Consider the following 16360-nt stretch of genomic DNA (forward strand, 5'->3'; position numbering starts at 1 on the left):
CAAGTTCCATCAAGTTATAATCATCCAACCATAAGAACTCATCAGAAACGAAGGACATTTGACTTAAAATGTGTAGCCCTTAAATCATCATATAATGAGCAATAAAACATGAAATGGACTTAACAGATCTCATATAACAAACTCCTCTGCAAAAAATAATGAAATCTGTCTGTTTCTATAGCTAATGGTAGTCATCTGAGTGTAACTCTGCACCTTTTAGTTGAATTCTGCTTCACACAAGGCTCTACACTCTGGGTATCTTTCATATGTTGAATATGTTTGTAATGTAGTCTTATTCAACATCAATTTATCTTTTCTTATACACACTGTAAGGAACCATTGTGAATATTACACTGACCTATTTTGAGAAATAAAAGAATAAATTAATAATACAAAATAATGATTTTACCTCAGTAATCCCGGCATATCCGTGCTTAATTACCCAGTTAAAGATTTTTTCTGGTGAGCTGCTGTTCAGGCATATTTACAAGTCTGTTTCAAAGCTGGATCCTTTCATATTTATGTCTGACATCTGGAGGTTCCCATCCCTGATCACCACTGACAGACAAAACTGGTGTAAACTTATGAACAAATTAATTGAGTCTGTTTGGATCTTCTTTGTCAAATGATGAGTATAAGTGATGAAGGTCTGATGTTGAAAAGTCATTACTGCAAGATAAATCTTTTTCAGAGCATCTATTCAGTTTGTGGTCACCTTTTTCTTTAAAAAAAAAGCTTCATTAATTGACTCATTTTTTACTGTTATTGTTGTAATAAAGACAGTATAGCTCAGTCTAGACCAATACTGTCAGATGGACAGATGAGGTCTTTTTGGAAAAAGGTCTGGTGTGGCACAGAAAAATTCTGTCAAATGACAAGGGGATTATTAATGGCCACACACAGTTTGAGTGTCTGTTGGTATTTTGTGAATGGGCAGTTGACCAAATACCGGCTGTGCCTTTTCTGCAGCCCTCAGCTGTTAGCATTTCTTCATGATCTATGTAGGACAATAAGAGGCAAAGCTGATGAGAACAAATCCCCTTGAACGTTTCACCAAAGGCATAATATCCCCCTCAACTTATTATTCCAATCACTTCATTGAACAATTAACCAATCTGACACAACGGGCTGATGAACACACTTAACTCTCTCTCTCTCTGTCCCTGTGCTTGTGTGCCTGTAATTGCTTATCATGTTGTCTTTTTTGTTTTGTCTCTAATGATCAGCTGTGTAAATAGAGTCTGTCACCCCCCTACACACACACACACACACACACACACTATACCACAGACTACTCTCCTGAGTCTTCAGCCGCCACAACAACATTACCACAGATATGATCACCCTGCTTGGAGCAGTCGACCGGCTCAGCTCCCAGGAAACCGCGCAAAGCAGATAAATAAAACGTAGGTCCCGACACTATCTCCTGCCCTCACCATTTAGAAATATTCCTTGTCCACGTATATCTCTATATTCTCTGCAAATAATGCAGCAGTCGGACAGCTAAACAAATAAACTACTCTACAGGGACAAATACCATCTCACTTATAGGCCAAGTTGTTGGGCTTCCGTGGGCTTCTTGTCATAGGATTACTGTAGGTCCTGGGCCGGTTCAACTCGCCTGGTTTCCCTCAGGCAAAAATCTCTTTTCCTCATCTCATTGCCTCCACAAAGAGGACTGCAGAGGGGATTTTCATGGTTTCTGATACGATGGCTAATGACAATGGAACTACAGCAAGAAAAGACATCATTCACTGAAGGAGCTGAAAAAGGAGCACTGCAGGAAAAAAAAAAACGAGTTTCCTGCTTTCCATTTTAGGGAACAGTATGCATATTGTAATTTGGCTGGAAGATAATTGTTTTATTTACCCACCAGTCTTTAAAATGCAGCAGCTGAATGGTGTTTCTGTAGTATGTAAATGTGGATAAGAGAGGGAGCATTGGGGCTGCATGCTTAGCAGTGTCTTTGAATGATTACAGTCTGGTATTAAGCAAATGCTCTATGCTTATGGAAGCATGATAAGGGATTATGTTGCCTCAAGTAACACCATGTCACCAAAAAGCAAGACAAGATGCAATTCCAGTGAAGATTTCTGACTAATAATGCCTCTCCCCCCCCCCCCCCTTTGAGCCCCAGTTTGCCAACAATGCAGAAAAGAGAATCGCATGCTCTCAAAACACATCTCACACATGTTGAAATATCATTTCACTGTCCTCCATCAACCAGCGGGCCACTTTAATTATCCAGCTTCTCCATCCATTCTCCCTTGCCTCTGAAGTGTAAATACCTCTTGTGTAATTTACCCTGAAGTTCCCATTCACTAATTACCCCTCTAATCCTCCCCCACCTTGCCGAAACCAACTCCTGCTCCAGGTCTCCCCCTGTTACACTATGGATTCCCTGTTGGCTTGCTATGGGGAGATCGAACTCTAATTAAGATTGTTAATGAAGATTTAATTTTCCACTTCAAATGAGCCAGTGAACTCTGAGAGCGTCCCGAGCGAAACGCATGAGCGAGAGAGCGCGAGGAGGGAGAAAGACAAGGGGAGGTGTGGAAGAGGAACGGGCGATGGTAAAACCGCAGGGACGGGTGGAATTAAAAGCTGCTCGGGCGGTTGTTTAGACATTTAACCACGGGGCAGGAAGTTGTCACGTCCAAAGTTACACTTGCCTGAGCTGTCGAATTTCATCTCATTACCTTCGACTTTACCTGTGTTTAAAAGCTACCTTTAAAGCCTATACGTACTTAAAATGCAAAGATGCACAGGCACGAGTGCGCAGACACACACTGTACACACAGAGAAACACACACTGTGCTGAATAGCCAGAGGGATTCTGTGTGTGAGTAAGGTTCAAACAGAATGAGGAATCTCCATGTACTTCAATTCATGCACGCTTACACACACACACACACACCCAAACTCGTGCATCCTGTGATGCAATCCTGCAGTATGCCAAGTGTGTGTGTGTGTGTGTAGCTATCCAGTATAGTGTTCGTCATTCCCAGGTGTACAGCTTTAACAGAGCCCATTTTATCTCCAGCTCCACCATTATACTATGATCAATTATGCATGCTGTAATTATTGACAGTGCAATGACAGCGCATCTCATCTAAAATGCTGCATTGCAGTGTTGATGCTTGAGGCAGACTGATAAACGTACATGTAGGAGTCGTAAATCGATAAGAATGTTGTGTTGGTTACAAGTTGATGTGTTTTATCAGTTTGGTGACGGAAGGTGGAGGAGGGAGGGTTAAAGCCAGTCTGAGCTCTGTTTTGCCTCCAACTGACTTCCCATCCTCTTAAGATATGTTGCTTCAGTGGCGGCCCATGAATCTCATAATTATGAGAATGCATAGACACAGATATGGCGAGGGCTTTTTCTTCAGCACTCTGCAGAATCAGCTCTAACCCAATCACAAATACAGTTTTATGTAATGCAACAGACTTGCATATTAACTGCTAATGTGGTTCTCTCTACCCTTCCCTTTCCCTCTGTTTCTCTCCCTCTCCTGACTTGAGGCGGGTATTATCATTGTAATCAAGCGGAGGCCCAGCTAACACGATCATTCTCTAAACCATCATGTAGAAATAATCCCCTCCTTCATATTTGATTATTGTAATAAATCTTTTTAACCAGCTATTCAGTCACACAGCAATGGCGCACATCTCCTCGATCCATCACTCAGCCAAGGATGAGCGCTGTAGAATACAGGAGCCCTGTAAGGATTGGTAAAGGGACCTCATATTATTTGGTCGCAGCTGTCAGGTCTGCTGTATTTGCTGCTGCTCTGGAGTTCAAAATGTCCCTTTTTTTTCTTTTTTCTTTTTTTTTTCCAGCGAACAAACAGAAAACTCTCCCCCTCTGTCTGAAAGCGTGATTGCTCTGCGTAACTCGCCGTCTGTCCTCTATTACTGACCTCACATCCCCCCATCAGGCTGGATCAGACCAGACATGGTGTTCCTTCATCCTGCAGTCAGAGCGTGCGCGCACACACACACACACACACACAAACACACACACTGTCTGTGGTTTAGAAATTTCAAGGGGCCAATTTGACAAGGCACACCCACCTACTCACAACAAGACACATGCTCAAGGTACGCACACATTTGTATGCACCGCACAGCACATCTCTCAATCGCTTTCTCCCTCTGTCTCTTTCTCTAGCAGACACAAACACACACAAACACATATATATATATATATACACACACACACACACACACACACACAAACAGAAAGCAAACGCAAGCAGCAGAAGTCTGATTACCCAGAAATTTGGGAGACTGCAAAAAGGAGCACAGAGCAGGTCTGACTCATCTCTTTGAAATAGTTCCTTTTTTATTCAAATTTACAAAAAGAAAAAGTACAACAGAAATAAATACACTTTGTTCAGCACGCAATTGTGGAATTGTATCAACATCGTGCAGGCAATGAAGTTGCTGGGGGGCACAGAACCGACTGGGGTCTACCTGTTAGGGGTGAAGAGGGCTCTTAAGGCCAGAGGTCATGACCTTCAACCTGCACCCTTAAGCTACATATCTTCATATATCTAGATGCTAAGATAACTGCTTTTTATCCTTTTAGTGGGACTTCATTCTCTTCAGTATAAAGGCTTTTTTTGGCAGAGGATTTGACAAATGGCCTGACAGGATTTTCTTCTGTCACTGTGGATTGGTGCATCTAAGCTAGCTAAAAGAGAGAAAAAGAGCTGTGGAGTGCTGCAGAGACTGCGGTCTTTTATTCTGTTTAAAACAACTGATTCAACTAATCACGCTTTTGATTGAACCAATTTGCCGGACTCAGGAGGTGGGATAATCAGCTCCGTCAAGTGGTTTAGTCTGTGCAGCACTCCAGAACTCTGAAATAAGACAAATCAGGAGAAGCATCACTTTGATTTTGACCAATCAGCCATAGCAGAACTTTGAATTAGATCAATCAGCAAAGATGAAACACCTGCAACCAATCAAGACTGTGGAATAAACCATATAATCAGAATGGCAAGAAAGGTCACTTTTTGGTATACCATGCTAATTGCTTTTGCAATTGCTGCCTTAGAAAAGGCAATGCTGTTATAAAATGAGGAGGGGTTTTTTTGTGCTTTGAGAGAGAGAGAGACTCAAAAAGTTGGCACATTCCGTATAAATGCTTAGGAAAACATTGCCCAGATGATGCATTGGCACAGCAACACATTAGTTCTCTTTAAAACAATACTTATTCTCATAGCAAAATGGTTCCAAGTTCTTTGGCAGTTATTTTAGGTGTACCAGTGAAAATGATCATTCAAGCCTCGCCATACATTTATTTGGTCTATTCCAAACGGTGTGTCATTTAAAACAAAACAAAATTAGGTTTGAAAGATATTTCTGGTTTATTACAACTTGGGTCTAATTTTTGCAGTTTTGTCCATCATTTCTATCAGTTTTAATAACATTGCACACACCAGACTAATTGCAAAGAACAGGGCACATGGCAACATTGCTACAACAAAGTTAGATTGGGCAAGAATAGTGAGAGGTTCAACAACCAACAGATTGTTTTAGCTAGTTTTAGGTTTAGTGATATTATCCAAACCAGTTTCTGTGGAGCTAAACTAAAAGGGAACACACCCTAAAACTCCATTTACACTTGTCATTTCAAGCGTAACATCCAGATGAGATTTAATATACTATCAATGTCGGCCCTACTGCAGCCCAGAAGGTGGTGATAATGCACCTGAAGCTGTTTGGTAACTGCCAGAAATGAAGAAGAATAACGTACGCACTTTAGCAGTTTAGCTACAACAAGAACAGCTTAGCTAGCTAGCTAACAACTATCTATCAAGTAATACAAACACACGGGTGAATGGTATTTTTGGACCACAACTGAGATAAAAGTTTTACCATCTTCACTGTCTCATTCACGCCACTCCCTCACCCATACAGACCAATGCTCTCTAACCCACACAGATCATTCAAAGCTCAAAATGATCAAGAATCAAATAAACACTACAATAGGCCTTCTTTATGATCTTTCGTACTGAAAACGCAGGAGAAGCTTTTTTCTGACAGTTAAATGTGACGAGGGGAACAACAGATAATGTCAATGTCAAAGGACAGACACTATAAAGGCGATTTTAACAGATAGCGTAATGAGGAGTAAAAATTACATATAGTGTCTTGAAGAGATGGATGCATTTGCACATTTTCAACATTAACACGGTTTATTTAAAACCAATACGCTTGTGTCTCTTGCCCCATTGTACTTCTTTTTCCCTGTGAAAATAAGACCCAAGTTTTGATAAACCGGAATTACCCTTTAAGTTTGGCAAACAGTATATTACTGTGAAGTGTCTAATAACCCATATGGGTTTGGATTACACTGACTGTTAGATAGCTGAAGGAAGGTTTATAGTTTAAGGGTGTTGAGGTATTTTTGATCAGCCAAAATTAATTACAGCTCAGGCCCCCCGAGGTTCTGCACTCCCCACTCTTCTCCAGTTATTGTGCAGTATTTGTACATTGGTCCTAGTACCATCCAGACTGCACAGTGGCACTGTATGGACAAGTCTGTGGCTCAGGTAAAGGGTATAGAGGTGTACATGGGTTTCATTTCAGTCAGTGTGTAGCCTGACTTCCTGATTGGTTAACTAAGTGTTGACATTAGCAGACCTTGACAACAAGATTATGGTGGACCAAACTGGTGGACACTAGCAAAGCTGGCAGCTTGACTTATGTGGGTGGCTTTACAGTGAACCAGTGATAAACGGTGACATTTCAGCGATGGCACACCAAGGACATCCACATTCAGGCTAGGGTTTGTGGCAATATTCATGTCGAGACTCAAACAACTTAGTCTTCTTTTCTAAGAAAAATTCCTTATTATTCTACAAAATTACTAAATTAGTTTCCCTCCATTTTAATACACGTAGTGCTCAAATTAAAGCAAAATACAATATTAGTTGAGTTGCCTTGCCTGAAATGCATGAAAGATGAAATTTTATAGACAGCCATCTTCTCATACTTATATTAAAAATCTTTCACTTAAATGTAGCTTATTATATTTCAAGAGAGAAGTAACTATCTATAAAACTATGTTCCATATCTCCCAGGCAGCACAACACTAATGACAGAAATGTCCTCGAACCTAATTAAATATTCCATTTCATTGTATTATTCTTCAATCGCAGAATAACAATCCAAATATTAGGGAAAATACTGAATTTTCATTGTATCCCTAATAATGGAGTTTCTCTTCACTTCACTGAATTTTCATCAAATTGGCTCCTCGCTGGGACAGGCTACCTCTGAGGCTTCTTGTAACTAATATTTTGCACAGCAAACTTCTGCCAGAGGCCACATGTATAATTGAAAGCTCAGTTTGTCCATCTCAGACGGGAGCCACCACAAAACAAACCCAAACCTGTTCACTGGGTACACAGATGTTGAATACACGGTGTCGTTTTCAGTCCAGGAGGCTGTTAAGTCCAGCTCAGTAAATCCATTTCTAATCTACAGTACATACAGATAGTCCCAACAGTGCTCCTGACATATAAGTTCTGTTTTAGATTTTTTTTTATACTCATTTTTCATTTTATATACTCTCTTTTAGCAATAATATTCAGTGATATTTACATTTGAAATGCTTTTGCATACAGTCAAACATTGTATCTTTTTATTTAATTGACATCTTATAAAAACAACTGTAATCTTTGACATTATTCATGATCTATTATTGAACATTACACAGTATAAAAGTGCATTCCAGCTGAAAACTCCGGCTCATTTGCATCCTGACCTTTAGCAAGAACAAAACGCCTGTCATGGGAGTCTCTGTGGTGTTGTTCCCAAATAATTTCATTACTGATCTATGGAAATTTTCATGTGGCCAGTACAAGTGTTTAAAGTGGGGATTGATTGCCGTTTTAGTGTTTTTTTTTTGTGTGTTGGTTTCAAAAATCATGCATACTTTGTCCTCAAACATTTAGCAGATCAGTAATCGAGTCATCATTACTCCATACAGTAGATGGAATACTTGTGAATGGGTTTGCTTTTATAATTTACTGTTGTACAATCAAAGCCTTGTGGTGTAAATCAGTTCCTTTGTGTCTGTGTGTGTTTGTGTATCTTTGTAAACATACCAACACTCAACTACAAAAAGCTGGGGGATGAGAAGGGTGGGTGGGTTGGGGTGAGGGGGGATCACATCCCTTAATCATTTAAATTTTTCACAATGTCTGTTTTCCTCGTGGGCTGAGAGGAGGGAGAATCTTTTGCAGGATTTAAATGATTCATCATTTTCATTTGGAATAAAGTAGTGAGCTGAATAATTCACTTTTCTGCCACTGCAGATGGAATAAAAAGTAACCGTTTCCGTACAATCGTCTCACTTCCCCTGCGGTTTCTGTCTCTATACATCCTTCCCCTTTCCCCTCTGCTTTATATTCAAATATATATTTAATCCCCTGTGTGCTATCCCAGTTTTCTTAACTCCCTTGTTAAATGTTTACTCTTGCATGTTGTCCTAGAAACTATCATCAGTCATCAGTCCCATCTTTAAATTGTCTCCAGGTATCATGACTTTTCACTGCCACTCCCGCTCTCTCTTTATTGAATATGCACACGCACGCACACGCACACACACGCACACATTTAAGTTTCTATATGCACTTTTGCTCGCACATCCATACCCCCTCGCTGACTTTCCTCACACGCAAACACACATGCAGACACAAAGAACAAACCGACACACACAATGAGAGAAACGTCTTCCTTCCTGTTTCGTGCTGTTTCTCATTTCATACGTGAGAGTTGAATTAAATCGAGTCTTGGATGTTTGGGTTGTTTTTCTTTGTCCAAAGCGTTTAACAAATTGTTGCTGCCCGGAGCAGAAGCAGCCTCTGCATTGTCTCAGTATCTGTGCTCAACCATATCAGCGTTTCAACACTTATTGCTTTAAATTACATCAATCACTCCCTCCCCTGCCCTCGCACTCTCCATCCTCCCTAGGCTCATTTTTCTCTGTCTCTTTTTATTACTTTGCCTCTTCATCTTTCTCTCCTTTAACTTCTCTTCACATTATTCTAGCTCTGGTTGCCTTTTCATCATCCTCCTATTCCCTCCCTTCCTCTCCTACCCCCTTTTACCCCTATTTGTTTCAGTTTTATCCTTCCTCAGTCCTTCCCCTCTTCTCCAGCCTTCTCCCCTCCCTCTTTTTTCTCTTTCTTTTCTGGCTCCTCTCTCTCCTTTTTGAGATCCTCTTCAACTTTTTCCTTCTCTTCCCTCTCCTTCTCCCTTTCTTTGAAGAGTTGGGCTAATTTCTGGAACTGGGGGCCCCACTCATCCAACCCTGCCCCCCAGTCCTCCTTCTCAGCATCCTTTTCTCCCTCGCTCTCGAGCGAGCTGAGGGATCCGGCTCGGGACCCAGTACCCTCCAGGCCGTACACCTGCACCGAATCGTACGGTGGCTGTGAAGGATCAAAAGTGACCTGGGCGAGACGTAGGCGCAGGAATTCACCCACCCTAAGCGCCAAGGAGGGACCCCCAGGCCCTGGTGCCCCTCTGGCAGCCTCCATTCCTGGAACCCAGCCGGCCCCAAAGCCCATCACTCCGCCGTACGCTCCCTGAGGCTGACCTGGGAAGGGCAAAAGCTGAGGGGTCATATCCCTTCTTCCCAACACATACCCCCCCAAACCCACCCGATCACGCCAGTCCCCGATAAAGCCAGCTGCTTCTGGATAGACAGATTGAGTCCCGGTCAGCGATATCCCTCCGCCCTCCCTGTCTGGCCTTGCCACCACAAAGTTGCTCCCCATCTCCAATCCTCCTCTCCCCAGGCTGCCAGGGTAGTCCCTCTGTCCAGATACCTCCCCCTGCAGCACAGTGGCATAGTTGCGTCCGCTGGAAGGTTGCTGTTGTCCATCTGTGGAGGTACCCCCATTTCCATTTCCACTACCTCCTCCTCCTCCTCCTCCACCTCCTCCTCCGCTGGGGTCAGACTCAGCCTGGCCAGAGCTTGTGCGTTTTGGGGACAAGCCGGCACGGGAGGCCCTGCGTCCCGCCATGGGTAGCGTAGCTGAATCGCACACCCAGCCTCCTGCACTGTGACCCTGGCCGATCATGGAGCCGGATCGGGTCAGAACGAGGTTATGCTCCCTGGGTAATGTCTCCGACTGCACCTGGAGGGAACGTAGGTGAGCACGAGTGGTTTCAGTCCGGGGTTGGGGTAGGGTGTGGTACTGTTAGGTTTGGTCACAGTCAAGAAAATGTGATGAGAACAATTTGCCCGAGCAGGGAAGATCATTTAGTAAGAGGCATAATAAAGCCAGAAAGATGAGGGAGGGTGATGACATAGTGCCCAAATGGAGATGAGAAGTAGGAGATGGTGATGATAAAAAAAAAGATTGAGATGAAGGACAGGCAGAGACATTGAGCAAAGCAGAGTGGAAGAGAAGCAGAGTTGGATATTAATTGAACACTAGAATGAGCTAACACTGCACTGTGAGAGGGAGATGGAGAGGGAAGTGATCGAGAGATAAAATATTGGAAAATTAAATAAAGGAAGGGCCAGAGAGCCTTGCTATGGCCTAATAAATAAAACAAAACATAGAGAAGATAATGAACAGCAGGATATAAATGTGCTGATATGCCTGACTCATCATCTCCCCTCAGCATTGTCCTGGACATTTCTGCTACTCTTCACAGATTAAAAATATTACAGTGTAGAAATCACTGAAATAAGGTGAGTTAAGTTATTTTATATTTGCTTAATTACTCGCCCGTTTGCTTATTTAATTGAATAATTGAGTCATTCATACAACTTTAATGCATTCTTCAATGCTGCCATGTTTCATTAATCAAGTCATTTATTCATTTTTAATTCTTTATTCAATGCAACATCTATCACTTTTTCTCTTTTCTTAAACATCCATCCATCCATTTATATATGACACTATCTTCAATCATATACCAGTTTCTCACCAAATGTGCAGGTATGCATCATTTGCACCATGTAGATTGAAGAATGAAGATAACTACCTGAAGCATTACCATCCTGCAAAAACAGCTACGGACTACAATGTGCGCAATTTAAACAATTTCAATATTTATTTTCCAACTTAGCATCCCCCATCATCTCTCTGATGACCCGGTAGACCGAATTGTAGAGAAGAATTGCATAACTCTTTGAATTCAGATATGCAAAAAATTAACCTCCTCTTTTTTTCACTAAAGTAAAATTGGTGCTGTCATAACTATCAATGCCAGAATGCCATTGGATGCTTGTCATGCAGGTCAGTGTATTTTGTGTCAAAGTCAAATTTAGTTCAACTTTGGCCACAAAATGTGGCAGAAAATCAGGACAGTGCACAATGCTATGGTTTACACAGCAACCACACTCTCCATTTGCTCTGTGCAATGTTAAAATTGCACGTTTTGTGTGAAAACAGTGTCACTGTAATGCTTACCCAGTCCACATCTTGATTGTGGATCACTCTGTCCTCACCGCTCCCCTCCGTGCAGTTGCTTGCAGTTCCTGTCCCTCCTCCTCTCTCCTGGCTGTCACTGGTCCGCGGCGTTCCTCCATCCGAAGTGCTCACACCACTCTGGGGCGCAGTCCCATCACGGCTGCCTGTGCGACTGCCCGTTCGGCTTCCTGTGCTGAGGTCTGTGGGGGCTATGTATACGGCCCCGGACTCCATCGCTCCAACCATGGCCCCCTGGTTCTGGATGACCAGGGAGTGGTCTGGCTGGCCTCCAGGAAAGCGATATCCCAGCTCTGCCAGGCCTGGTTCAAACGTTCCGCCTGGTGTGCGGCGGAGAACAGGTAATGTGTGGCTGCTGTAGCAGAGGCGACCATAGAGGGGTCCTCCTGGTCCTGAGTAGCTGTGATCCACACCCGGATTCTGAGCCCAGCTATAGGTGCGAGCTTTTTCTTGGTTATGTTGGGTGTAACGTCTGTAGGACAAAAAACAACAAATCCATTTAATTCTCCTTCTTCAGGTTATTTTTCTGGTATTTATCACTTTATTTGACAGCTGGCAGTAGAGAGAGACAGGTAGTAAAGGTCTCTGGAGTATTTTTGAAACCATGGTTTACATCCATACAAGAGTCTCTGTGAGGCTTTACCAATGCATAGCAGTGCTTCGAGCTTAATCCTAAAGTCAGCAAACTAACATAATGGCAATGCTAACATGCTGATGTTTAATGTGTATAATATTTATCATGTTCACAATTCCAGTCTAGTGTGTGAGCATGCTAATCTTCACTAATTAGCACTAAATACAAAGTATAACTGAGGCTGATGGGAATGTCATTGGTCTTAGTATTTGGTCACAACACAAAGTGCTGGTCAAATAGAAACTGACCTTAGTATTCATTCTGTACATCCATGAATGTCTGAACAAAATTTCATGTCAATAGATTCATTAGTTGTTGAAATATTTCAGTCTGGACTAAACTGGTGGACCATAATGACAGGCTGACATTGCTATCTCTATAGAGGCTGGCTAAGAAGAGAATGGTAAAAACGCATGAAAACCACAAACTCATGCTTTAAAAGTTACTGTAAACTATCCCCTCTGTGACACAGTGTCAACAAAAAATAAGACATTAAAAGCTTCACAAAGGTAATATTTATTGCAGGGATATTGCACTGGATTACACTAGATTTATATAGTTTTTCATGTTGCTGTGTCCACCTCCATAAATTGCAGGAAGCAATTTTCAATAAACTAAAGGCATCCTTTGTACTTGTTTATGGCCTCTCCATATGACTTGCATGAATTTATTGGAGCTAATTATTAGTCCAAAGGCAATAACAATGTTTCACAGAAACATCAAAGTGGGTGCAAACAGCTCATTGATGGAGCAGGGCATAAACGAGCTTTAACAAAATGAACACAACAAAGTGGTCTCCCAGGACTGCAAAGCTTGATAGCCTTCTGTCTCACCATTTTGATTGGTGACTGATTATGACCTGGGAGTTATGGCTGGATCTGTTCCTTAAGTGGACCAATTAAGTGCTGGACAGAGATGAAAGCTTTTACTCTGAAGGGGTAAATTTGTTTCCTTCCTGCCCTTCTTTTAGCATGTAATAAGAGGCCAGCCATGAGGTCCGATGTAATTAAACAACAAGCATAATATGTCTCACCACATGTAAACAAACTCCTACACATTCCCACTTCCTACTTACACATTCCTGCTGTCTAGCGTGCGATAGCCACGTGAGCGCGAGCTGTGTGGGGCACTCTGGAGCGCGGCGATGTCAAAGGCAGCTGTGTCTGCCTCACCACCTCCCTCGTCATCATATGTTATGATGTTCTCACGTACGTCGTCCTCCTCCAGCGGTGACAGAGAGTCACGCTTTTGACGGCGCAAAGACAGTGACAGGGCACTCACCGCTGTGAAGGGATGGCAGAGGGAATAAAGGATATTAAGGCATAGGAGAGAAATTGGAAAAAGAATGATGAACAAGGCGGTAGGGGGCAGAAGTCATGGGGGAAATAAAGGGAAGGAGGAGGAGGAGGCAGAAAGGGAGTGAGGAGGCGAGCACGGGAGAAAAATTCAGGCAGACAAAGAGGGGAGACAAAACGAATACAGAAGAGGCCTTGGGTTAGAGGGCTGGTATATCATATCAGCAAGCTGCATGCCTCCACTCTGTAATTGACTTTGAGCCCCAGCCAGGCAAATGGACGCTTTATTCTCCCATGACTCCATGACTCTTATTCCATATTCCCAAAGCAGAGAGCTACATTTGACCCAGGGCTGTGGGCAAAGAACCAAGCTCTTCGACAGTTGTCCAACAAGGCTACCTGTGATAAAAAACCCACCAGATGGATTTGGACTGCACTATTTGACAAGAATTTTTGTTAAATTTAACAAGTATTCAATGGGGAAATGTAGTTGTATACAGTAAACATAGGGGTTCAAAAGTTTGAACCCCGTCTGAAACTGAACCCTGAGAACCCTACACAAATGTAATGTGCATAAATCATTTTAATAAAAAGACACCCAATCCACTAAGGACCCAAGTCAGCGCCTAATGCCAAACTCTTTTAACCACTGCATCTTCAATTTCACACAGAAAAAAGCAGGCTTCTCATATCTAGCTGACAACTTTGGGTTCTGCCAGTTGAAATGATGACTGTTGCTAGCAGTTTTTATCAAATGTAGCTATTGTAAGCTAATGCTAAGGCTAAAAGTCAGTGAGTTGGTTGAAAACTCTGTCACCAGCTGACTTTTTAATGTTTCCATTTGATTCATTTTAAAATGGGAACCCTATCAAAGGTTATAAATAAAGAGCAACGTTAAACTCTGATATACTATCATCTTGATACCCACAGGGTGGATGTTCCAGTTCTTCTGAAGAAACCTTTAACGCCGCAAAATAATGTAGTTAGCTAATGACATGCCTCTTTGTCTTTGGAAATAATGCTAGGTCACTACTGTAGTTAGTAAGCTAGTTAGCCAGTTAACATTTGCAGCTTACATTATACAGCAGATACCCAAACTTAAATCCATTCCTTAAAATTTTGCTCGAGTTTTTGGTTTTGTAAAAGCTAAAAAAAAAGACACTACCCTCCAAACTCTTTGGGTACCAAGGATCACTCTTATTAGAAGCCCCATGCAAATAGTTTTGGCATGTTGAGAAATCCAGACCTTGACAGACCTGTCTAAACTATGACTGGACGATCACTGTTGGAAGGAGGGATTTAGTGAACTGTCAATTATACTGTATTCAATGTGAAAGACCTCTACTTATGTGTCAGTGTGTGTGCACATATTGTGCAAGAGGATGTGCCTGTGGCTCTATATGAATGTACCGTGGGTGGTTAAGTAGCTGCAGTAAGTAAATCTACAGCTTTAATATTGCTGGAAGTTGCATTATTTGATTTCCACGGAACTAATCCAATGATCCCTGTAAAGGGTGGGAAAAATCTAATCTTTCATAACAATTTGAGGGATCACCTTCATGCCATGACGTACATGTATTTCTTTCTTGATGGGAGCCTCTATCCACACAGCATGAGTAGTTACCAAATGGCATGATATCTACCTTATGTATGCCAAGCCCTTTTTAATAACCAGATGGGATCCTGATTGAGCTATTGTCAGAGCTTCTGTACGAACATTTGGTAGAGGGCCGGACCTGTTATACTGTTAGGGATTAGCATGGACCTCATAAAAACACATTTGTCCAGGAACAAAACTCTAGCTCAATATTAAAGCTACAAAGTGTGTGTATCTCCTAGTATAGTTTCTGCCCTTGCCACTTAGAAAACTATATTCAAAACTCCACCAAAAGCCACTCTGCATGATCACCTTCACGCCATGTTGCGTTTCTTTCGTGATTGAACTGATCTCTTCCAGAATGATAATGCCCCTATCAACAAGGCATGAGTAGTGATCCAACAGACTGAATAGAAATGACAATGACGCTGGCCATGAGCCAAAGCCTTCTCAGCACCTAGACATTATCCAATTGAGCATTTGAGAGTTTCTGTTGAGGTGGCGGTGACATTTTATTATGCCGCTATCAAAAACCAGAGGGCCCAGATAATCACTCAGAATTGTAGTTTTAGCAGTGATTAGCACTGACCCTGCCAGAGGAGATAACTGGACCAAAATTGTGAGGAAAAGTAAACCCCTGCTATTGAGCAGCTGTGACTAAGAGAAATATTTACGCTGCTGCTTTCATTATTTTCATATGCAGATTAAGCATCCAGGGATGTGGTGAAGGGTAAACAGCCCTAAACACTATTTACTCATCTTTTTATTTGTAGAATAGCATTAAAGTCCTTTACGGGCTGAAATTCTTAATGATAGAACTTCTCTGTATACATAATACTAAGTGCTGTAGTAAAAACCAGATGTGCTAGTTATATAAAAAAGGGTCTTTCAAGGGACAAAAAATAATCTAATTATCTTCTGAAAACATACACATTACACCTTTTTAACAGCTTACTTATGATGATCATTGACTTTATCAGTATGTATTATAAACTGTATGTATCATCAAATCTTTACCCAGTAGTGTAGCAACACAAGCCAGGATGGCGAGCAGGGCAGCGGTACTGAGTCCAGGGGAAGGCAGTGTGGACTGCTGAGGGAGACACACCGCCTCTCTTTCCCAGTCCCACTCGCCCTCGGTCTGTTTGTCCTTCTCTTTCTCCCCGGCCCGTGCCCCTCCTCTAAGGCAGGGACAGACAGACACAGTGACCGTCCCGGTGCTGGTGAGGCCCGACGTCCCGTCCCTCAGGACCAGCGGCACATAGAGCGTCAGGGTGGAGGATGGGGAGCGGGACAGTGGCTGCATCTGGGACAGCAGCACCAGGCTGGCTGTGGGGCCTGGAGACAGACAGAACAGAGAGGAAGATAA

The 16360-nt window shown here is 42.3% G+C and overlaps 1 protein-coding gene across 1 annotated transcript in view; it reads right to left on the reverse strand.

Moving 5' to 3' along the window:
* Positions 1-4149: 4149 nt before the first annotated feature.
* LOC137193705 (uncharacterized) overlaps positions 4150-16360 on the reverse strand; it is a 128892-nt gene continuing 116681 nt past the window's right edge. Inside the window, exons 11-14 of the mRNA XM_067605037.1 lie at positions 16009-16329; positions 13175-13382; positions 11448-11937; positions 4150-10160 (exon numbers count right to left, since the gene is read on the reverse strand). Of these exons, the coding sequence (XP_067461138.1) occupies positions 9156-10160; positions 11448-11937; positions 13175-13382; positions 16009-16329 (2024 nt within the window). The 3' untranslated portion in view covers positions 4150-9155. The remainder of the gene's footprint in view (positions 10161-11447; positions 11938-13174; positions 13383-16008; positions 16330-16360) is intronic.

Source organism: Thunnus thynnus, chromosome 12, assembly GCF_963924715.1.
Source record: "Thunnus thynnus chromosome 12, fThuThy2.1, whole genome shotgun sequence".
NCBI classification, from domain to species: domain Eukaryota; kingdom Metazoa; phylum Chordata; class Actinopteri; order Scombriformes; family Scombridae; genus Thunnus; species Thunnus thynnus.